Source organism: Pseudophryne corroboree, chromosome 4, assembly GCF_028390025.1.
Source record: "Pseudophryne corroboree isolate aPseCor3 chromosome 4, aPseCor3.hap2, whole genome shotgun sequence".
NCBI lineage: Eukaryota > Metazoa > Chordata > Amphibia > Anura > Myobatrachidae > Pseudophryne > Pseudophryne corroboree.
Genome location: NC_086447.1, coordinates 196,729,875 through 196,754,397, shown reverse-complemented (window position 1 = coordinate 196,754,397; position 24,523 = coordinate 196,729,875). Strand labels below are relative to the sequence as shown.

The 24,523-nt window shown below is 44.3% G+C and overlaps 1 protein-coding gene and 1 long non-coding RNA gene across 6 annotated transcripts in view; one reads left to right on the top strand and one right to left on the bottom strand.

Moving 5' to 3' along the window:
* Nucleotides 1-24,523, bottom strand: part of PLEKHB2 (pleckstrin homology domain containing B2) — a 153,248-nt gene that overhangs the window by 27,908 nt on the left and 100,817 nt on the right. For all 5 annotated transcript variants that reach the window (XM_063919558.1, XM_063919557.1, XM_063919555.1 and 2 more), the window contains 2 exons: nucleotides 12,652-12,699; nucleotides 1,756-1,908 (listed from right to left, as the gene is read on the bottom strand). In XM_063919558.1, coding sequence (XP_063775628.1) covers nucleotides 1,756-1,908; nucleotides 12,652-12,688 — 190 coding nt within the window. In that variant the 5' untranslated portion in view covers nucleotides 12,689-12,699. The remainder of the gene's footprint in view (nucleotides 1-1,755; nucleotides 1,909-12,651; nucleotides 12,700-24,523) is intronic.
* The window catches only part of LOC134911256 (uncharacterized), a 115,099-nt gene that overhangs the window by 26,717 nt on the left and 63,859 nt on the right, over nucleotides 1-24,523 (top strand). The window contains exon 2 of the long non-coding RNA XR_010176429.1: nucleotides 8,129-8,255. This is a non-coding gene — a long non-coding RNA (uncharacterized LOC134911256). The remainder of the gene's footprint in view (nucleotides 1-8,128; nucleotides 8,256-24,523) is intronic.

Genomic DNA, 24,523 nt, shown 5'->3' with positions numbered 1-24,523 from the left:
CCGACTCCATAGCAGTGCATGCTAAAGTGGAACGAGATTGTCCATATTGGCATGCATGTAAAAGTGACCCGGCACCAACGATGAACGAGCGTGGGGCCGCACATCGTTCATCGTTGGTGCCTACACACTGAACGATATGAATGAGTTCTCATTCATTAATGAACGAGAACGTTCATATCGTTCAGTTAAATCTTTAAATGTGTAGGGCCTATAAATATGGCAAGGAGATCAATAGTTGTGAGTTGCAAAATGGGGCATGATAATGGTTGCAAAGATTGAATCCATCAGTCTATTTTCAGCCTTAAATTAGTTAATCCTTCTTGCAGAGTTACTTACTTAAGCTGTGCGTACACTATATAATTATCTGGCAGATCTGGTATCTGCCAGATCTCGCTGGTTGGGATGAAAATCTGGTAATGGATGAGAGCAAATGGCAATTGATTATTTGCTTCCAAACACTGGAAATTGAACAAAAACTGTTGTTCATACAAATTGGTTCTGAATGACAGGTTTTGTCCGTTTTCCAGTGTTTGGGAGCAAATGGTGGATTGTCATTTTGATCTCATCCATTACCAGATTTTCATTACACCCAGATCTAGCAGATTTTTGGGTAGCTGCACATGTGCATGGCTGATTGCACGGCTGCCAGTGTTTGTCAGAGGGGGGAGGGCAGAACTGGTCAGCGTTCCCGAAAAATGGGTGCATGCGCCCTTGTTTTTTGGAAGTGGTAAGACCAGCGTCTGCATCTTTAGCTAAAGAATTCCAGACCTCTGCAGGAACAGCCCTGCCACTCTGCAGAACTTAAAGGATATCTGCAGTGTGAACAGCCCTGCCATTCTGTGGAACCTGAGGGATCTCTGCAGCGTGAACAGTCCTGCCATCCTGCGTAACCTGAGGGATTTCTGCTGCATGAACAGCCCTACCATCCTGCAGAAACTGAAGGATCTCTGCAGTGTGAACAGACCAGCCATTCTGTGGAACCTGAGGGGTCTCTGCACCATGAAGAGCCTTGCCACCCTGCGGAACCTGATGGATCTCTGCAGCGTGAAAAGCCCTACCATCGTGCAGAACCTGAGTGAACTCTGCAGTGTGTACAGCCCTGCCATCGTGCAGAACCTGAGTGATCTCTGCAGCGTGAACAGCCCTGCCATCCTGCGGCACCTGAGGGACCTCTGTAGCGTGAAAAAGACCTGCCACCCTGCAGAACCTGAGGGATCTCTGCAGCATCTCCGCACTGTCATAGAAGCAAGACTGTGCATTTTGTATTTACTGAATCTAACGTGCTTTCCCCAGTCTGATCAAGTGAAAGAGCCACTGAATACAGGCAATTAACTATCCATAAACCACTGCTGTTAGGTCCATGGCTAATCTGAGAACTTGCATAAAAGTATCAGTAGTAATATTAGTTTAGTCAGACATAACTGTAGTATTATTGCTGCTTTTTACAGTTATTTTTTGTTGTTACAGTCAAATATTGTTTATACACATAATTGGTAGACGGTTCTATCTGACCTAACTTATCTAATTAGATCATATTTCACTGGTTATCTGATGAACACCATAAATGAGTTTCTTGCTGCAAGATTACATCGGGCTATTCAACTCGACTGCCAATCCAACACAAATGTGGCAAGTCTGGCCCTGATGTTTGTATCCAAAACTGCTAATGTTTGTATCCAAAACTGCTAAATGTGTAACAACATGAACGTGTATAGGCAACTACCTTGTCATGCAAATGCAAGTAACAATACATACCTCTGCAGTCATTGCCCGCTCGTATATTTATACACTCTAACTGCATGCAGATTTTGTCTTCCATGTCTTCTCTCTGCTGGTCACTATAATATATCAAATATCCATTTGACCACAGATCAAACCAATTCTTCTTCCATCTTTTTAAAATAGTGCCTAGGAAGAAAATGAAGAACATGCGACTATAGTGAGCATCCAAGTATATGTATGTATGCAATCATCAAACAAGAAGACGGGGTAGATTGACTAAAGCTTCTAAAACAGATATGTGGAGGTATTGCCTACAACAACCAATCAGATTTCTATCATTACTCTATTGCTTTCTACAAAATGATAGAAAGGATATAGATTGTAAACTTGCGAGCAGGGCCTTCCTACCTCTGACTGTATGTTTATTACCCAGTTTTGTTGTATCATTGTGTCCAATTGTAAAGCGCAACGGAATTTGCTGCACTATATAAGAAACTGTTAATAAATAATAAATAAATCTAATTGATTAGTTGCTATAGACAACACCACTGCATGTCTGTTTTAGAAGCTTTAGTAAATCTACCCCTAAATAAATAGCCTTTGTCTGACCACAATACCACTTCATCTTACCATCACCTCACAGTCTGTGCCTCAAGTATTGAAAAAAATGACCGACAGTGAGGCCCTTCTGCCAATAGATTGTTTTGCATAACCTTTATGTGATAAGTCAGACAGCAAACCCCAGATGTGCAGATAAGATAAAACGCAAAAAAGAGATATATCAAATATAATCTGTGAATTATATATAGAACTGTGGAAACCTAAGGTCTAACGTATTGAGTGCTGACCAGTGGAAGAAATATTCCCGGTTTATCGGAAAAACAAACAAAACTTAACGCTGTCTCCTGATTGATTGATTGATTGGGTTTTTTTTTGTGTCTTGTAATAAGAGGAAGGTGAACCTTTACAATTAGGAGAAAAGCTGCAGAGGAGTGGAGCGCTGTTTGGATCAGAACTGTCTTTTTAAATTGAAATGCTGCCGTATGTTCACATTTATTTTCAGGTATAGCTGTTACTTACTTACAATCATCACAATCCCTCTGCAAACTTTCTAATTGCAAGCCATGGCATGCACTCGGGCATATAATGGGCCTATAGTGGGCATACAGCTACGTATGCAGCTGCAACTAGTGAATTGTAGCAAACAGCACACGTGTAGTAGTGGACGGAGTTGCTGCTTTCCTTGCAAAGTACAGAATATTGGTACTTTGTGCATGTGCAAAACCCATTCTGCGCATGCGCCAACGGGTCCAGGGAGGTCGGAAGCAGCCCGGAATCAGACTGTCAGTGATTGACAGTCTGATGTCATTTGGGTAAAAGAAAAAAGTGTACTGGCGCTAGTTAATGTTTCTCCAATATTAATAAACAGACGTGGATGAATTAAAATGTGTAAACAATTTATTCACTAGACAATGTATGTACCAGGACACTTAAAAGCATAAAATTGGGCATGAATAAAAACTGAGAACCAAATAAAAATAGCTTCTGGTATATATCCACATGGGATCCCGGACTGAAGGATAAAGTTCCCTGGGGAATAGTGATGTTTAAATACAGCTGGTGTTACTCATAGCGATGGAGTCCTCCAGGTGCTTGAGAGTTAACAGCAGGCAAGCTGTGATGATTAGGTAAAAGCTGGGTATCTCCAATCAGTGCTGTAATAGTGCAGTCCCACAGAGAAAGTTCCAAAGGCAAGGAATGAATTAAAAGTCCATATCTGGATCCTCATGAAGTGGAGCGCGTGTGGTGATAGCAGCTTGACACTTAATGCGTTTCCCTAGGCACGGTCACCTGATGAAGCTCTCCAGACACTCCCGCGTTTTTCCCTGGCACGCCTGCGTTTTTTAGCACACTCCCGGAAAACGCTCAGTTACCACCCAGAAACGCCCCTTTCCTGTCAATCATTCACCGATCAGCAGTGCGACTGAAAAGCGCAGCACGAACACCAGCAAATATACTAAGTTATGTGTTAAATAACTAAGCGCATGTGCACTGCATACCATGCGCATGCGCATTTAGCAACAAATCGCAGCATAGCGAAAATTGACAACGAGCGAACAACTCGGAATGACCACCTATATGCATGTATATTGTGTATGCTCGCATTAGCTTTGGTATCAAATATTGGCTGTAGTGAATGTCCAGACTTGCTGCTGCTTTGCAGGCGACTCAGAACCAGGCCCATTATGAGAGTAAGTAATGGCACAGGACACAACTTGCTGGCATGTAGTATTACAAAACGGTAAATGACAGCAGAAGATTTGAGGTAGGTACTGTATGAGTTCCCCACATGCTGGTCTATGAGGAAGGCTCCTGTTCCTATTGGGCTTTCTATCATTCTATTGCTGCTTTCACATCGCAAATGCCGGATCCTACCCGGTAAGAGAAATGTGTACTTACCGGGTGGGATTCCGGCATTTGCGCTCCGTTGCTGGCTTTACGACCCGGCAATATACCGGGTCGGTTGCCATAGCAGCGGAGGGCGCAGCAGCAGCAGGGGCGGGGGTGGAGGCAGCGCCAGGAGATGAGCTCATCTCCTGCGCCGCCTCTGCCTATGCTGTGAATGGGAGCCGTGTCGCATCGGAACGGCTCCCATTCACACTGCGTCTGACCCGGTAATCAACCCGGTAATAACCCTTCTTTTTTACCGGGTTGAATTACCGGGTCAGACGACCCGCTAATTCACCAATGGACCTTTCACATCGCACACGGACCCGTTTCGACACGGCAATATGCCGTGTCGATACCGGGTTTTTAGTGCGATGTGAAAGGGGTAATATACCCCTATATGTTTCTATGCACCATGCCAAGGAAGCTCATTTATTATAATTGACATGAAAACAATTCTATGGGGCATCAGCGATACATTTCTATCACTCTGTAAACAAAATCTTTATCAAGGCAAATAAACCTATACAGTATATGAGATAGACCTGTGTTTGCCATGTAGAACCTGCATACTATTGGGGACTGTAGCTTTTTATAAACATTGCACAACAAAAACAGTAGAATTACACAAGAGAATGGAATGGGAGTGTATATCCATGGAAACCTTATTACTAATAGTAATTGTCATAGTTAGGCAGGGGCAGTATACTTAACAGGACGCACACAAGAGGGTAAATTTACTAAGGTAGGAGATTTTTAGAACTGGTAATGTTGCTCATAGCAACCAATCAGACTCTATCTATTATCTTCTAGAAGCAGCTAGATAAATGTTAAGTAGAATCTGATTGGTTGCTATGAGCAACATCACTAGTTCTAAAAAAAACATCCCACCTCAGTTTATTTACCCCAAATTGTAAAAAGGACCAGGACCACTCAGAAATGCACCTGCATGTGTCAGGATACTGGACCATTTCATGCATGTACGGTACCTTGTACCTTACCTCCTGTTTTGCACGGGTTTTAGGATTCTCTTAAGGGAGTACACACCACTGGGTGGTTTCCCCCCCCCCCCCCCCCCTTACCCCATCGCGTTGTGTGCTGAGTGTCCTGAAATGTGCTAAATCACTCAGGGACAGATCTCTCCGTGTGTACTCCACTTTAGTCTTGCAAGCTCCATGCAGACCTCAGTTTCCAAGCTGCAGCATGTGTCTGTGTTATGGGCCCTACACACTGGCCGACATCACTGCACGATATGAACGATCTTGTTCATTAATGAACGAGATAACGTTCATATCATGCAGTGTGGAGGCACCAGCAATGAACGATGCGCGGCCCTGTGCTCGTTCATCGCTGGTGCCCTGTCGGCTGTGCATGCAGGCCAACATGGACGAGATCGTACATATTTGCCTGCACGTCTACGGAGCTGGGTGATGGGGGGAGTGAAGAAACTTCACTCCCCCCGTCACTGTTCCTCCGCCGCTGAGTCGCCCGTCTGCCGTATCGGCGGTCGGGCAGCTCGGTGGAACATCGCCGAGTCTGTAGGGCCCATGACTCTCTCCTGATTAAGTAGAGTGACCATATTATCCCTTTTACCTGGGACGCTCATGGATTACACAGGTTCTGTGGCTGATTAAAACCAGCTGAAATGTAGGCTTTAAGTCAGCCAGCCACAGAACCTGTGTAATCCATGAGCGTCCCAGGTAAAAGGGATATTGTGATCACCCTAGATTAAGCCATCTGTGTACAATTCCTCTATGTGAGTAATCAGCAGGATCCTGTATACAGCTTCTGTTCTCTCTGTTCATTGTGTCCACATTAAGTTCCCAGCAGCTGACGCTGTCTACCATTGTCCACCATGATGTCTGGTGTTTGGGCCTAGCCCAGAGTTCCCTCAAACTGGACCGGGGCACTGCCATCTTGCATTTGTCAGCTGACCGGACTGTCTTCCAATGGGATTCCTCGTGTGTCTCAGCTGATTCTCTCCACCAATGACAAGCTACCTGAAGATGTATAAACAGGATTCTGGGAACAAGCAGTGGACTGAACAACTGTTTCCGCTAGTAAATGCAAGCTCCTGTTTGCTGGTCTCAGGATCTCCAGTGCACTTTTAGTATTCACCAATGTTTACAGTGTCATCCAGTGCCGATTACCATCAGATATCTGTATGTGTTCTGCAGTGCCAATTACCATTGGATTGGTCTACGTGTTTTCCAGTGCCGATTACCATTGGATAGCTCTACGTGTTCTCCAGTGCCGATTACCATCAGATAGCTCTACGTGTTCTCCAGTGCCGATCACCATCTGATATCCCTACGTTTCTCAAGTACCGAGTGCCATCGGTCACCATCGATTGCTTCTTTTAGTATCTTCTAGTTCTTCAGACTCTCAAGTACTGCGCCATAGAGTACCATTGTTCGTTTCATCCAGTACTTCAGAGCTTTAAGTATCATCAGTCATTCCAGGGATTTATTCATATACCACAGACTACCTTTAGTTATATCTCCTTTAACTCCTCATGTTTTACCGGATACCTGTCCAGAGGGCCGCAACCTGCTCCCCAGGAGCTGCAAAACCCAAATCCCCATTGTAACAGGTCACTGGTGAAAACCTTCCAGTGGGTTAGATTCCGCGCCTCTGAACAGGTCTCGCCAACATCTGGTATTAGCAAGTACATGAGGAGATCCTACATTTGCCCTCCTCATTTATTGTGGCATTCCAACCCAAACCATCAGCTGAGTTCACAGTGACCCAGGACATGACACCAGGCTCATAAATGGTAAACTCTAAAACACAACAGACAGAGAGGAGGGGGGTGCAAATCCCCACCCCTAAATTCCCTTCCGCACACTGAAAATCACCTGTAACCATCCCTGAACCTATCTGGTAATAAAATTCAGAGAATTAGCACAAATGTTTGCAAACACATGTTTAGCTGCTGGCCACGTCACGGCTTCTCCGATACAGCAGTCCTAACCTACATAATAGCAGTGCCCACATAGGGCCATGTAATTTGTCACAGTACGCCTCATGATAAAGGCTATTACTAAAACACTTCCAGACAGAGAGCTAACTTACCCAGGAGCCACCCCCAGGATCTCCCATTGGCACTACAAGGAACAGCATGCCTTCCAAATGCTGCTCCCATTCAATGCCTCTTGCACACAAGCAGACAAACAATTGGGCAGTTGCTCAATCATACCTGGAGATAATTATATATCAGGTGCTGGAAGGGGGAGGGGTCACAGACAAACAACAGACACTACAGCAGACCTTATATAGGCCTGGAGATTGCTTGGGATTCACTGCAGATGAGCTTGTTGCAAAGTAGATGAATAATCATAAGCAGCAATTACTACGGATAAATAACATTTAGTTTACAAAATTAAATTTATAAAAATCATAAACCTATATAATTTGATATAAAGGCATACTTGCCTAGTTTTGAAAAAGCATTTCAGGGAGATTGTGAAAGTAATACCTATTAGTGCTGAGATGTACTCCTACATCTGAGAGGCGTGTCATAAGAAATAACTTACATGCAAATGTAAATGAGCTCCAAAGTTAATGAGATCTACTTGTTGAAGAAAAGAAAGACACTGATATTTTGCAGGATTTGTTTGTGTATTGTGTTTTACAAGAGGTTCCATATATTGTAAGTGGCCACGAGAAACCTTATTTAAAATGTATGCAGCCATAGGGATCTGTTGCCCAAATGTATTAAGCATTATAAAGTGGTAAAGTACCAGCCAATCAGCTTCCTAACTTCAATGTTATAGGATGTGTTAAAAATTTACAGAAGCTGATTTGTTGATACTTTGTCACACTTTAAGTGCTCCACTTTAACACTTTTTAAGGCTTAATACATTTGAGCCATAATGCCTTATAAACCAATGCAGGGAAATGGCACTGATGATCCCATTTGAATGTATGTATCTCTGATTTCTTTTTTCCTCAACAGCTACACAACGGGGGTAAGGTGCAATCAGGGAGATTGCTGAATTATTTCAACGAGTCAGCGGAAACCAACATCGAGAGGACGTGGACAGCCATCCCTGCACTGAGGTTGAGGAATCCTGCGCTCACTGGTAGGTAGGGACAGTTAGGTCTATTGAACTCGGACTTCCACAAAAAAGCTAGAAAAGGGCTGTAAACACATTGCTGTTTTAACAAAAAAAAATTCTCCACAGGTGCCACAGCATTTTAGTCATCAAATGTGTATTTTGTAACTACCGTATTTGCCGGCGTATAAGACGACTTTTTTGCACTGCAAAACATGCCTCCAAGTGGGGGGGGGTCGTCTTATACGCCGGGTGCACTTCATACGCCGGGTGCCATAGTGGCCTCCCGATGCACTGCGGCCGCGGCGGGTCATCAGCGTGGATGCGGCGAGCATCAGAAGCGATACAGGGGTGCCAGCCTTTTCGGCGTGACCGGCCCGTTCTGCTCGGCGGGAAGCATCGGCGCTCCGACCCGCCCCTTGCACATGCGGTCATAATATACAGTATGTCACTTGGTATTAATAGACTGCTGCTAGTGACAGGGAGACAGGGAGGGCAGACAGGGAGCAGGGACCAATCCAGTCAGGCTTTGTATACAGCCAACAGCCAACCACAGTACTGCACCATTGTACAGTACAATACAGCATAGAAAATGTCCAGCCGTCAAACCCCTATCAACCCTATCATGGCACCAGCAAAAAGAAAGAAATATGATGCAAGTTTTAAACTTCTTTGTTCTTTTACGTTTTATTTGGTGTGTGGAAGGTGTGCGGAAGAGGGGGTAGTCTTATACGGCGAGTATATAACAAACTCTATATTTTGAGTGGAAATGTTGGGGGTCGTCTTATACGCCCAGTCGTCTTATACGCCGGCAAATACGGTATGTATAAAGGCTATGGGGCTTATGCAGAGTTTAAAGGACACTTGTTTGTGGAGCGCATCATGCATGTTTTCATGTCAAACACATTTCAATTGCACCTACACTTATGACTGAAGAGGCATAACTGGGCTACAAAAGGGTGTCCTCACATAGGAAAAATTCAGTGTTGACAGAATTGTAGGCTATACAAAGTTGGATGTTAGTATAACTGATCCAACAGTCTATAGAAGTAAGGACTTTGGGAGTCATTCCGAGTTGTTCGTTCGTTATATTTTTCTCGCAACGGAGCGATTAGTCGCTAATGCGCATGCGCAATGTCCGCAGTGCGACTGCGCCAAGTAAATTTGCTATGCAGTTAGGTATTTTACTCACGGCATTACGAGGTTTTTTCTTCGTTCTGGTGATCGTAATGTGATTGACAGGAAGTGGGTGTTTCTGGGCGGAACTGGCCGTTTTATGGGAGTGTCCGAAAAAACGCTACCGTTCCTGGGAAAAACGCGGGAGTGGCTGGAGAAACGGAGGAGTGTCTGGTCGAACGCTGGGTGTGTTTGTGACGTCAAACCAGGAACGAAACTGACTGAACTGATCGCAGTTGCCGAGTATGTGTGGAGCTACTCAGAAACTGCTAAGAAGTGTCCATTCGCAATTTTGCTAATCTTTCGTTCGCAATTTTGATATGCTAAGATTCACTCCCAGTAGGCGGCGGCTTAGCGTGTGCAAAGCTGCTAAAAGCAGCTTGCGAGCGAACAACTCGGAATGAGGGCCATTGTACCTTATTCAGAGATGGATGCAAATCGCTGCATATGCAGCAAGATCTGCGTCCATCTCCTCACATGCTGGGAGCCGCCCAGCACAGGGCAAGGCCGCCCAGCATGTGTGGCGCCGCCTCACGATACATCCGCAATTACATTCTGGATGCATCAAACTAAGATTAACCCCTGGCACTGCAGCCTGGCTGCACTGTCAGTTGGACAGCCGCCATTTTTTAAAATCTGAGCAGCTGCAATGTGTAAGGTCGCGCAGGCGCAATGCGGCCGCTGCCCGTGCAGTTTGCCGATGCAGGAAAACTGCACTGCTAGCCACATTAGCGGCCAAGTCTGCATATGGCCCTTAAAGTGAATATGATGCCTAAACACAACTTTCGCTAATTTGACAGTTGAGAAAGCTAGCAACTAGCCACAGTGCCTTTATTTGTAATGTAACGCCACCTTTAGGCTAAAGTTTAACCTAAAGGTGGCGTTACATTACAAATAAAGGCACTGTGGCTAGTTGCTAGCTTTTCTCAACTGTCAAATGTTTAGTCGATAAACACTGCTAACAGAGGACTGACACAGATGCCAGCTCAACCAAGAGATAGCTTTTGTGAGTGCAGAGAGGATGATTTAAAATACCCCTGTAAGGCTCATGTATGACAGGAAAATATAGATCTTTGTAGATAGACAGAGGCCTGCATTCAGTTAACTCAATTACTCATCACATATCATAGAAACATAGAAACATAGAATTTGTCGGCAGATAAGAACCACTTGGCCCATCTAGTCTGCCCCTTTTTTTTTTTTTTTTATATTATTTTTATCTCTAACCTTATTTGATCCTTATTTCTTTGTAAGGATATCCTTATGTCTATCCCATGAATGTTTAAATTGCTCTACTGTCTTAGCCTCTACCACCTCTGATGGGAGGCTATTCCACTTGTCCACTACCCTTTCTGTGAAATAATTTTTCCGCAAATTTCCCCTGAACCTCCCCCCCTCCAGTCTCAGTGCATGTCCTCGTGTCCTATTGCTTCTCTTCATTTGGAGAATGTTTCCCTCCTGGACTTTGTTAAAACCCTTGATATATTTGAAAGTTTCTATCATGTCCCCCCTTTCCCTTCTCTGCTCCAAACTATACATATTGAGATTTCTTAGTCTTTCTGGGTATGTTTTGTGATGTAGGCCATGCACCATTTTAGTTGCCCTCCTTTGTACAGTTTCTAATGTATTAATATCCTTTTGAAGATATGGCCTCCAGAACTGAATACAGTATTCTAGATGAGGCCGTACCAATGACCTATACAGTGGCATTATTACTTCTTTCTGCTGCTGATTCCTCTCCCAATGCAGCCAAGCATCTGACTAGCCTTCCTCATTGCCTTGTTACATTGCTTACCTGCCTTTAAGTCATCTGAAATAGTGACTCCTAGATCCCTTTCCTCCTCAGTAGTTTCCAGTATAGTGCCATTAATACTGTATTTAGCTTTAGGATTTTTGAGACCCAAGTGCATGATTTTGCATTTTTTGGCATTAAACTGTAATTGCCAGACTCTTGACCATTTCTCTAATCTACCTAGATCCTCAATCATTTGTTTTACCCCACCTGGTGTGTCTACCCTGTTGCATACCTTTGTGTCATCTGCAAAAAGGCATACTTTCCCTTTAATGCCATTTGCAATGTCACCAATAAAGATATTAAAAAGCACTGGTCCAAGTACAGATCCCTGGGGTACTCCACTGGTAACATTTCCCTCCTGTGAATGCACTCCATTTACCACAACTCTCTGTTTTCTATCCTTCAACCAAGATCTTATCCATTCAAAATCCTAATATCCAATCCCAAACTTTCAAGTTTATTTAGCAAGACAGATATGGTAAAAACAGCATTGTTGAAGTGAGGTCAAGTTTAAGCTTCAGGATATCACTGACCGTGTAGGGTAGCTGACTGGTATTTTTATCTGATAGGATAGCCTATAATCGAGGTTCCAAGGGAGATTGGTACGAGCTGTGAGGAGCTAAGAGACATTGAAGACATTCGCGGCTATGCTGTGACCTAGCCTCTGCAGTGCGTAGAGTTGTGATAACAGTGATCACCAACCATTTGTATAAGAGTCTTTGAATGTAGGACATACTGTAAGAGTGAGGACGTCATGCAGAGGAAGTGAGATGCAAGAGACATTGAATTGAAGCGTAAGAGACATACAGTATACAGGAGTGGAAGGAATTTGTTATCTCAAAAGGGTCTTCTGTTGAGTATAAACCTTGGTGTATTTTTGGACATTGCAATTTACATGAGGTGTTCAATAACAAATTGATTTTACTGAATGCTCCTGATCATGCTACCTGAATTGTAATGTTGTATCTATGATGCTATCTATGCATGTGCACACCTGTTTTCACACCAGCATTGAAGAGTGTCTGAGACTATATGTACCTTGAGGAGAAGGTGGTAACATTACAGATATGCACAAACAGCAAAGCCCAATCAGCTCTTCCTATGAGAAACAGATTACACATGCATGCATACAATATTATTACACATCTTCTGAGCCCCTTATATACTAAGCCTTGGAGAAAGATAAAGTGAACGGAGATAAAGTACCAGCTCTTCACTGTCATTTTTCAAACACAGCCTGTAACATGGCAGTTAGAAGCTGATTGGCTGGTACTTTATCTCTCTCCAAGGCTTAGTACATAGACCACTTAATCATCAAAGTTCCAGGCCCTCAGAAAAATCTCAAGAACCAATAGCTGCATTAAAATAACATTTATACCATGATACAATAACAATGCTGTTGTGTGTTATGCTAAAGTAGCTTTAATTAGCCACAGATTAAATATTACTTACTCTGTCGAAGCAGCCAACCACTTTTTACATAAGCCATATCTTCAGCCTCTGGCAAAGAAAAGAAAATACAAGACTCAAGGTCAACATTCTAATGAGATGTTTCCTGTGCCACAACCATACTCTGGAATATTATTGATAGCAAAAATATAGGTTACTTTTAAAGTATTTTAACAAAAAGACTTTCACAAAGTTGTCTGACAGAATGTGTCGGTCAGACTGTAGTGTTATAGACATCCGTTGCTGTTAGTGTATGGAAAAAACAAAGCCATGAAATATAAATAAATTATAGAAATAGATCTAGGGTGAAAAATTTAAGATTTTGGAGACAGAGAACGGGAGGCAATTAAGTTGCCGGCTGCCGGGATCCCAGCGGTCAGCTACAACTACCAGAGATAAAACTATATAGGCTATATATTGGATAAGAGTTAAACTGAAATACATGGTAAAAATGGCAGTTTGTTCCTTAAATCAGCTGGAGATGCCCAGGCACTGCTCCAATGCTATCCTCCCCATTTCTCCATGCCCCTAGTACTACTTCTTGAACCACAGACCGTACATATTTTTCTACCGGTGATGCTCTGGTTCTGATCCCGCCCACCATCGCACATAAGGGTGTGGCAGCAGCCTATTATTCTTGCTCCATCTTCCTGCTGGCCTCCCTAGCTCCGGTTCCCTAAACTCAATAGACTCACCTCTGAGCTCCTTTTCTGAGCACACTTCTGTTTGCTCTGTTCCAGTCACTGTAACAGTACCTATCTACTTTGGCCTTCTCACCCCGACCTATGACCACAGAGTTCTGGATTTACAGAGCCCAGCTGCACAATTGTTGCAAGACAATACTGGAGACAACTCAAGAAGATATCACCATCTCTTCATGACAGTGTGCCTCCAGGCTGCCCTGAACCAACCTCCACTGATACCTACAGATCTCCCTACACCAACCTCCGCTGGTGCCTACAGACCTCTCTGTATTGACCTCTGCGTTTGCTGTTCCCTGCAATCAACAATTTAAGTTCTCATGTCTGTTGCCAAGTACTTCCACCTACCAACCATATCGCTGGCTCTTATCAACTCTTGGCTGATCCCTCCATCTCATGCACCCCACTTTCACCCTTCTGTCCTCCATTTATCCATTCACCACTATTCCTCCCCATCCATGGGCTGTACAGGACTCTACGTTGCTGTCCCTACTCACTCATCCACATGTACCTCTTGCACCTCTCTCCATTTATTTTAATTTGCTTTCTGCTCCCAATGTTTCTAACTGCAATTTGTGTAAAGCGCCTTTTCCCACATTTATATTTCTGCATCTGACATTAAGGGGGAAATTCAAATGTTTGAAAAGTCAGTTGGGAGTCTGTTTTTCCTATCTAATAGACAGAAAAAACATACACCTAACCGACTTTTCAAACATTTGAATTCCACCCTTTCTGTCTGCATTTTAGCAGACACTCTGTTCCTTCTACCCTTTTAAAAACATATTTTTCTGTATCTAATTGCCATTTTGCTTTTTAGTTGTCATTTGAGGGATGCGCCTCTTTTCTAAGCATAATATTTCTGTATTTCTTTAACATTGTATTGTCATAGTGATCCTAATTGTTACTGCCTTTCTTTAGAGTGGCAAGAAATAATATTGAACTGAGCAGCATAGTAATAATTTTATAAGAATGGTGGGCCTGGCCACCCTCTGTAACAGGCTTGGCTAGCTGAGATCTCAATTGGGTTGCTAGCCACTCCATATAAAAACATTGCATTGTGAAGATGTCAGCACTGAGGTACAAAAGACCTCTTACGCAGTGACAGAACTAGAGAGTGGTATTCAAAATAGGGACAGCATGTGCCACCCAAAACATGGGGTTTGGTCTCATTGAGAAGGGGCATCGGCACACAACAGTACCTCCATTTACACCACGCATCAGAGATCATTATACACATTATGCCACAAAGCAGCACACCTTATACACCTTATGCCACACAGCAGCGCTTCTTATACAGGTTACGCTACATAAGTGCGCTCCTTACACACCTTATGCCACACAGCAGCGCTCCTTATACACCTTACGCCACACAGCAGCACTCCTCATAGCCAGACTAAGAGGGGAATGCAGGGCATACTGTACCCCAGGCCCTCCTCTGTCAAGGGTCCCCCAGCCAGAGCACACTGACATCACTAGATCTCCCTCAGGTGCAGCAGCAGAACCAGGATGCCAGAATGTGAGCAGGACAGTTTTCATTGCAGGCATAGACACAGGAGTATCAGGTTTCAAGAAATACTGACGGAGCTTCCTGACCAGTGGAGAGATAGCAGATACCAGGGAAGAGAGCTGTACGTGACCCAGGGATCCCAGCTTCTCCTCCTGCCTGGGTGTCAGGGTCCTGTGTAACCTGTTATCTAATGAGATCTTTCATGTCTAGATAGAAACACACACAGAGCATCCTCCTGAGTCCTGTCCCAGTGTGTTAGTAGTACAGATGATGCTGCTATTGCATTTTTGCAAGATAAATTATAGATTTTATTTTTCTATGTGTATTTTAAGCTTAAGTTGTCTTTGTTTCACTACAGGAAAGCATTATAAAACAGTTGTCTCTCTATCAGGCCTTATTAAACTTTTAGTTTAAATCTAATATTCACAATTGGTTTATATTTAATATACACAATCCATACCTCCCAACATGACCCATTCCAGGAGGGACAAAATGCTCTCTACCTGGACTTTGCTCTTAATTTACAGTTGTAATAGTTTTTGTTGAAATACCCTTTTCATCAATTAAATAGTTCAACACATGTGATGCCAATCATATATTAAAAGGGAAGTCCAGGTAGAGAGCATTTTGTCCCTCCTGGAATGGGTCATGTTGAGAGGTATGCACAATCTAATATACACCATCCCCCTCCACCAGGGCCCCCTGTCCTAAGTTCCCCAGGCCCCCCAAGGCTTATCCGGCACTGGCGCTCCTTATACACGCAATGTCACACAGCAGCGCTCCTTATACACCTTATGCCACACAGCAGCGCTCCTTATACACGCAACGCCACACAGCAGCACTCCTTATACATGCAACGCCACACAGCATTGCTCCTTATTCATGCAACGCCATACAGCAGTGCTCCTCATACACATAATGACACACAGCAGCGCTCCTCATACACATAACGCCACACAGTAGCTCTTCTTATACACGTAACGCCACACAGCAGCGCTCCTTATACATGTAACGCCACACAGTAGAGAGTCTTATACACATCATGACACACTGTAGTATGCCTTATACATGTTATGACACACAGTATTTGAGTGCACTATTTTTATAGATAGTATACACACACATAGTAAAACACACAAACTGCAAAACACACACACACACACACACACACATATATTATATATATATATATATATATATATATATATATATATACACACACACACACACACACACACACACACATACACACTCTGGTATTTACAGGTTTTTTTCCCCAACATACTGTACAGTGTGCCTCTCCTGGCTAGCTCTCTGGCTCCAGCAATGCTCTTCAGAGCATCTGCTAACGTATCCTGAACACTAGGGATGGCCATTGAACATCAATGATTCATAATCATTGATGGTCTATAGCCGATGTTGAATATTTCTACGGGATAAGAGCCGGGAAAGGGATGTCCCTCCTCTTTAAGAGGCTGAGCTGTGACTCACAGCTCAGCCCGCCCCTGGCTCTTACACAGCAGAAGAGCAAGGATCCGCTCGTGCGCAAAAACACTGATGATAAAAACAATCGATGGCTATGCACAGAATATTTAGCTGCCATCGATGGTTTGTCTCACCATCACAACCGATGGTTACCATCGATGGCGGTAACAACGATGGCCATCCCTACTGAACACAGGGGGTAATTCAGAGTTGATCGCAGCAGCAAATTTGTTAGCAGTTGGGCAAAACCTTGGGAATAATTCAGACCTGATCGTAGCAGGAAATTTGTTAGTAGTTGGGCAAAACCATGTGCACTGCAGGGGGGGGGGGGGCAGATATAACATTTGCAGAGAGAGTTAGATTTGGGTGGGTTATATTGTTTCTGTGCAGGGTAAATACGGGCTGCTTTATTTTTACACTGCAATTTAGACACACCCCACCCAAATCTAACTCTCTCTGCACATGTTAAATCTGCCCCCCCTGCAGTGCACATAGGGGGTCATTCAGACCCGATCGCACGCTAGCTTTTTTTGCAGTGGTGCGATTGGGTCTGAACTGCGCATGCATATATACCGCAATGTGCAGGTGCGTCGGCCGCTGGCAACGGGCATTGCCGGACAGAGACGGATTTTACGAAGAAAGCGATCGCACCGGCGATTGCAAGAAGATTGACAGGAAGAGGCCATTTGTGGGTGTCAACTGACCGTTTCCAGAGAGTGTCCGAAGAAACGCAGGTGTGTCCAGCCGTTTTAAGGGAGGGTTCCTGACGACAGTTCCAGACCAGATCATCGCAGCGGCTGTGTAAGTCCTGAGCTGTGTAGAGACTGCACAAACTTATGATTGTGCAGCTCTCTGCACATCCATTCGCAAGTCTGCACAGCGATTACCGCCTCACTCTGTAGGCGGCAACTACATGATCGCAGCACTGCAAAAAAACGCCTGCGTGCGATCAGGTCTGAATCACCCCCATGGTTTTGCCCAACTGCTAATAAATGTGCTGCTGCGATCAACTCTGAATTAGGCCCACAGTATGCTCCCAAGACTCTTCCTCCCCCTTCTCCCAGCATGCAGTGGTGGGCCAGGCCAGCAGAGACAGAGCTGGTCAGAGGAGGGGTGTGATACAGAAGATAGACATTAAAAAGATAGACAGTCATTAGGCCGACAATCAAAAGGTCGACAGGGTCAAACAGTCGACAGTCAAAAGGTCGACACACACACAAATTGGGGTGTTATTTTTAGTTTTTCAAAAAATTTTACCCAAATTTGTTGAAATGCGTTTGCTCGCCATGCTTCGGGCTCAAAGGTTACTATTGGTTTGTGACGTGGATATTACATCTGTTCAAATGCGTCCCCTCGTGGGCTCGCTATGCTCGCCACACTTCGGGCTAACCACAAGGTTACTAAAGGTAATAGTTTGTGACATGGATAGTAAATACAGCAAAACTTGTAAAAATGTGGAAAAAAACACTAAAAAACATACAGTCTTCGACCTTTTGACCCTGTCGACCTTTTGATCCTGTTGACCTTTTAACTTTCAACCTCATGGTGTCGACCTTTTGACTGTCGACCTTTTGAATATCTATCAATCTTCTCCCCAGAGGAGGGAGTGACATCCAGCAGCGGCGCGGTACAGAGTTCAAAGAAGGGTGATGATTGATCTCACCACCCTTCTCCTTTGCTAGCGCTGGGGATTTCTGCAGTATAGCGGCAGGCAGCGTATAATGTGGGCCCCTTCACAGCGGCGGTGCTGCACAGGCGCAAGTTCCGCCACTGTTCTTATGTTACGCACTTGTTAAATAGTCAGGATACACTGCAGATACTGCCAAATCCATATGGTTTTAAGTCCCTATTCTGTAAGGATTGCAAATTAGTGCAATTAGTGTGCGGTCGCAAAAATTAGGGAAGCCTCCTGCAAGCGCAGCCTGGCTGTGACGGCAGGTGGCCCGGTGTCATCTTTTTGATTGGAGCAGCTGCATGTGACGTCACACAGCTGTCCCGATAACACCGCCATTATGCCCCCGTTTGGATGCTGCCGCCCACGCAACGCTCTGTCCCTGCCATGGCAGGGCATTCGCAAATACTGTGGGGTGCCCACAGTAAATGCGGGTGCATTCGCAGGATCTCCCCTGCGCATGTGCCCACATCGACATTTTAATTATTGCGGTTGAATCTTGATTTGCGATCCAACCTGAATGAGGTCCTTAGCTGTAATAAATAGAACCCAGAGTGTAGAGAAGACTCTGCTCATAACAGCTTACAATCTTCAGAAAAATGAAACAAGTACATTTACAGAGGAGAAGGTCCTAACAAATCTCTCAAAGCTTAAGTGGATAAATCAATGGGGCCAGATGAGATACATCCAAGGATACTAAAAGAGCTTAAAGAGGTGCTGGTAGCACCATTAACAGAATTGTTCAACCAGTCACTGGCTACAGGAGTAATTCCAGAGGACTGGAAAAGAGCGAACGTAGTCCCACTGCACAAAAGTGGAAGCAAAGAAGAGGCAAGCAACTACTGACCAGTGAGCCTTACATTAGTAGTAGGGAAATTGATGGAAACACTCTCAAAAGAAAGAGATGTAGATTATCAGAAATCCAGCAATTTACAGGATTCCAAACAGCATGGATTCACTGGGGGGAGATCATGTCAAACAAACCTTATTAAGTTTTTTGACTGTGTGACTAAAGTAATAGATAAAGGTGGAGCCGTAGCTTATCTAAACTTTAGTAAGGCTTCAGAAACTCTCCCACATCGCAGACTGCTATATAAACTCAAAAGCTTGGGATTGGATGCTAAGATGGTCGAATGGATAAGATCTTGGTTGCATGATAGAAAACAGAGAGTTGTAGTAAATGGAGTGCATTCACAGGAGGGAAATGTTACCAGTGGAGTACACCAAGGATCTGTACTTGGACCGGACCTTTTTAATATCTTTACTGGTGACATTGCAAATGGCATTAGAGGGAAAGTATGCATTTTTGTAGATGACACAAAGATATGCAACAGGATAGACACACCAGGAGGGGTAAAACAAATGATTGAGGACCTAGGTAGACTAGATGAATGGCCAAGAGCGTGGAAATTACCGTTTAATGCTAAAAAAAAAAATGCGAAATCATGCACCTGGGTCTCAAAAATCCAAAGGCCAAATATAGTATTAATGGCACTATACTGGAAACTACTGAGGAGGAAAGGGATCTAGGAGTCACTATTTCAGGTGACTTAAAGGCAGGTAAGCAATGTAACAAAGCAATGAGGAAGTCAGATGCTTGGCTGCATAGGGAGCGTAATCAGCAGCAGAAAGAAAGAAGTAATAATGCCACTGTATAGGTCATTGGTACAGCCTCATCTAGAATACTGTGTTCAATTCTGGAGGCCATATCTTTAGAAGGATATTAATACATTAGAGACTGTACAAACAAGGGCAACAAAAATGGTGCATGGTCTACATCACAAAACATGCCCAGAAAGACTAAAAAAATCTCAATATGTATAGTATGGAGCAAAGAAGGGAAAATGGGGGTGGGGCATGATAGAAACTTCCAAATATATCAAGGATTTTAAAGTCCAGGAGGGAAACATTCTTCAAATGAAGATAAGTATTAGAGAACACGAGGACATGCACTGAAATTGGAGGGAGGTAGGTTCAGGGGAAGTTTGAGGAAAAATTACTTCACAGAGAGTAGTGGACAAGTGGAATAGCCTCCCATCAGAGGTGGTAGAGGCTAAGGCAGTAGATCAATTTAAGGGGTAAGGGTCATTAGGTCGACCACTATTGGTCGACATGCATTAGGTCAACATAATCACTAGGTCGACATGGTCATTAGGTCGACATGTACTAGGTCGACATGGAAAAGGTCGATATGAGTTTTTTTACTTCGTAAAGTGACGGGGAACCCCAATTAGTGCACCGTGTCCCCTCACATGGCTCCCTTCACTCGCCATGCTTCGGGCAAGTTACTATTCCCAATCGTAATCCACGTGGATCGTAAAGTATGAAAAAGTTTAAATTGTTTTTATTTTCAAAACTCATGTCGACCCTTTTCCATGTTGACCTAGTACATGTCGACCTAGTGACCATGTCGACCTAATGCATGTCGACCAATAGTGGTCGACCTAATGACGGTCGATCTAAGTCTTGTCGACCTAATGACCGTATCCCAATTTAAGCATGCATGGGATAGACATAAGGATATCCTTACAAAGCAATAAGGATCAAATAAGCTTTTAGGTAAAAATATGGTAAGAAAAAGCGCCAGACTAGATGGGCCAAGTGGTTCTTATCTGGCGTCACATTCTATGGCCCTCATTCCGAGTTGTTCGCTCGCTAGCTGCTTTTAGCAGCATTGCACACGCTAAGCCGCCGCCCTCTGGGAGTGTATCTTAGCATAGCAGAATTGCGAACGAAAGATTTGCATAATTGCGAATAGAAATTTCTTTGCAGTTTCTGAGTATCTCGGGACTTACTCAGCCACTGCGATCAGTTCAGTCAGTTTCGTTCCTGGTTTGACGTCACAAACACACCCAGCGTTCGCCCAGACACTCCCCCGTTTCTCCAGCCACTCCCGCGTTTTTCCCAGAAACGGCAGCGTTTTTCCGCACACACCCATAAAATGGGCAGTTTCCGCCCAGAAACACCCACTTCCTGTCAATCACACTCCGATCATCAGAACAAAGAAAAATCCTCGTTATGCCGTGAGTAAAATACCTAACTTTTGAGTAAAATAACTACCCGCATGCGCTCTGCGAACCTTGCGCATGCACAGTAAGCGACTAATCGCAATATAGCGAAACTCGGCAACGAGCGAACAACTCGGAATGAGGGCCTATGTTTCTATGGGGGTAATTCCAAGTTGATCGCAGCAGGAATTTTGTTAGCAGTTAGGCAAAACCATGTGCACTGCAGGGGAGGCAGATATAACATGTGCAGAGAGCGTTAGATTTGGGTGGGTTATTTTGTTTCTGTGCAGGGTAAATACTGTCTGCTTTATTTTTACACTGCAAATTAGATTGCAGATTGAACACACCACACCCAAATCTAACTCTCTCTGCACATGTTATATCTGCCTCCCCTGCAGTGCACATGGTTTTGCCCAACTGCTAAAAAATGTCCTGCTGCGATCAACTTGGAATTACCCCCTATGTTTCTGTCTAGAGGATCAGCTACTACTGTCCCTACACCACAGTTTTGTGGTAGACCGATAGGCTGCATTCTTTCGGTGAAGACAAAGATATGCTTTAGCACACTCATTATTATAATAGCTTTGGAAAACATAGCTGTACTTAGGGATTAGATATATCTCCTGGGGCAACTGCAGTTTGTTGCTTTGTGTGTTTTTGTTCACAATTTGGATTCCATAAAACCAACATACTTCTGTTCTGCAATTAAAATAAGACAGTTAACCCAGGGTAACCAGTTAGCTGGTACACTGTGAAACCATACTTGCTTACTCTCCCAGATAGTCTGCGAGGCTCCCTAATATCAGGTGGCACTCCTGGGCATTCAGAACAGTGGGCAAGTCTCCTGGCATCCAACCACGACCGCCTCTTTCCCTATATACAGAGAAAAGGGGGTGCTTGGACTGCACTTCCTAATCATAAACATAGTTAGAGGTGCTACCATGCTGAGACTTGTAGTGCCATGCATATAAAAAAAGAAAATTGTGAAGCCCATTGTAGAACTCTAATAATTGTTTATCAAAATTGTTTTGATTATCAGTGTTTTTAGTACTAAGAGTGTGTTACTGAATTTTCTTTTTCCTGCATGACACTATAAGTCTCAGCACTGTAGCACATCTCTTATTGGTCCTTACTGTGCATGTAACGCATGCAGGGGCGGATTGGTATGCCGAGACGCCGGACCAGATTCCGTTTGGCCGGTCCGGTCATCCCCTCATTGGCTGGCCGTCCCCCCCATATGCAGGCCGCCGCCGCTAGCTGCTCCGATGGCGGACATTTTTAAAATGCTTCTAGTTAATATTTCCGCGATCGTGGCTGCGGCTGGCAGGGCAGTGGCCTGCATAGGGGGTGGTTACGGCCAGCCAATGAGGGGCAACAAGCAACATTACTGACGGCTCTGCAGGTGAGTGCTGCTGCTTCAGCATATGTGTTGATAGGGAGGGAGAGAGGGGGAGGCAGTGACAGGGCACTATTGTGTGGCACAGTGGCAGCGCTGCTAAATGTGCATGGGATGTTACTACTGTGTGTGCAGTATATTGTATCTAAAAAGCATTATTACTACTGTGTGTGCAATTTAGTCTAGTCCCTTACCCTAAACGTCCCCACCCACAGCCTAACCTCCTCCCCGCAGCCTAACCCTAACCTCCCCACCGCAGCCTAACCCTAACCTCCCCTCCCGCAGCCTATACCTGACCTGACCTCCCGCAGCCTAACCCTAACCTCCCCTCTCGCAGCCTAACGCTAACCTCCCCCTCTCGCAGCCTAACCCTAACCCCCCCCCCCCCCACACAGCCTAACCCTAACCTCCCCCCGCAGCCTAACCCTCACCCTGCAACGTCAGATAAAATGCTTGTCAGTCTGATAGGCATTTTATCTGCCTGTGCAGTGGCAGATTGGCAATGTGTATAACGTGCTCTGCCTGGTGCAATATATATAATGTGCTTTACGTGACGCAATGTGTATAATGTGCTTTACCTGGTGCAATGTGTATAATGTGCTCTACCTGGCGCAAAGTGTATAACGTGCTCAATCCGGTGCAATGTGTATAATGTGCTCTGCCTGGCGCAAATTGTATAGTGTGCTTTACCTGGTGCAATGTGTATAATGTGCTCTGCCTGGTGCAAAGTGTATACCGTGCTCTACCTGGCACAAAGTGTAGACGTGCTCTATCTGGTGCAATATGTATATCATGCTCTACCTGGCACAGTGTGTATAAGAGGTTCTACCTGGTGCAATGTGTATAGGCGGCACTACTGTGAGGTGTGGTGTAATGTGAATTAGCACTATTATGTGGCCATGCCCCTTCCCCATGAAGCCACGCCCCTACAATTTTGCATAAAATTTGTAGCAAATTTAGCAGTTTTGCATACTTTTCATCCCTGCATTTAATCAGGCCTTCTGAGCAGTAATCCCGCCCACTTGACAGATTCCTCCCCCTCAACAGACCCCACCCCCTATTAAGGCTGCTTCTATAAATTTCCTGGGCTGGTTTTCAATCCCAATCCGCCCCTGAACGCATGCACTGCTGTAACGCTTGCACTCTGTGTAACACATATACCTCTGTGTAACGCATGCGCTATGTGTTATGCATGCACCTCTGTGTAACACATGTGCTCTGTGTAACACTTGCGCCCTGTGCAGCGCACCCACCTCTGTGTTACGCATCCAACTCTGTGTTACGCATGCACTCTGTGTAACGCATGCGCTCTGTTACGCATGCAGTCTGTGTTACGCATTCGCTCTGTGTTACGCATCTACCTCTGTGTAACGCATCCACCTCTGTGTTATGCATGCGCTCTGTGTAACGCATCCACCTCTGTGTTACGCATCCAACTCTGTGTTACGCATGCACACTGTGTTACGCATGCGCTCTGTGTAATGCATACACAAACTGAGCACTTGAATTATACATTACATAAGATACATTATACAGCACAGGACTATGGTGTATTAACTACAGAACCTTGTTGTTATTAATCTGCTACATTATGATACATGCACTAGCACTGTTTACTATGAATATATTTATAAAGGGGTCCAAATCATACAATCTCTAATGGTTAGTAAAGCCTCTGCGGTGGATGGCCATACCCCTAAGCATGGACCCTATCACTACATTCCCCAGGTGGGCCCTTCATGCACCAGTCCGACAATGATTTTAGCAGTTTTTAGCCATTTTCAAGAAATACAAGATTTGGATTTTAAATCCAAACTCCTAACCAAAAAAAAAACACGAAACCAAAATATGAAGATGAAATTAGAGCCAAAACATGAGCCTTCATGAACATCTTCTCTACTGTAAAAGTAGCTAGAGCAAATAATGTGCAGCTATTTCCATATATTTTATAGTATATTGTACATGTATAACATTGTGACACTGTAGAGCCCTGTAGCCACGATTCCAGAAGTAAGCATACCATAGACATCAGCAATACACTGAGCTAGGGTCCAATCTACAGATGTGAATGTTTCTGCCCATTATGTTACGGACTCTTGTTTGTTT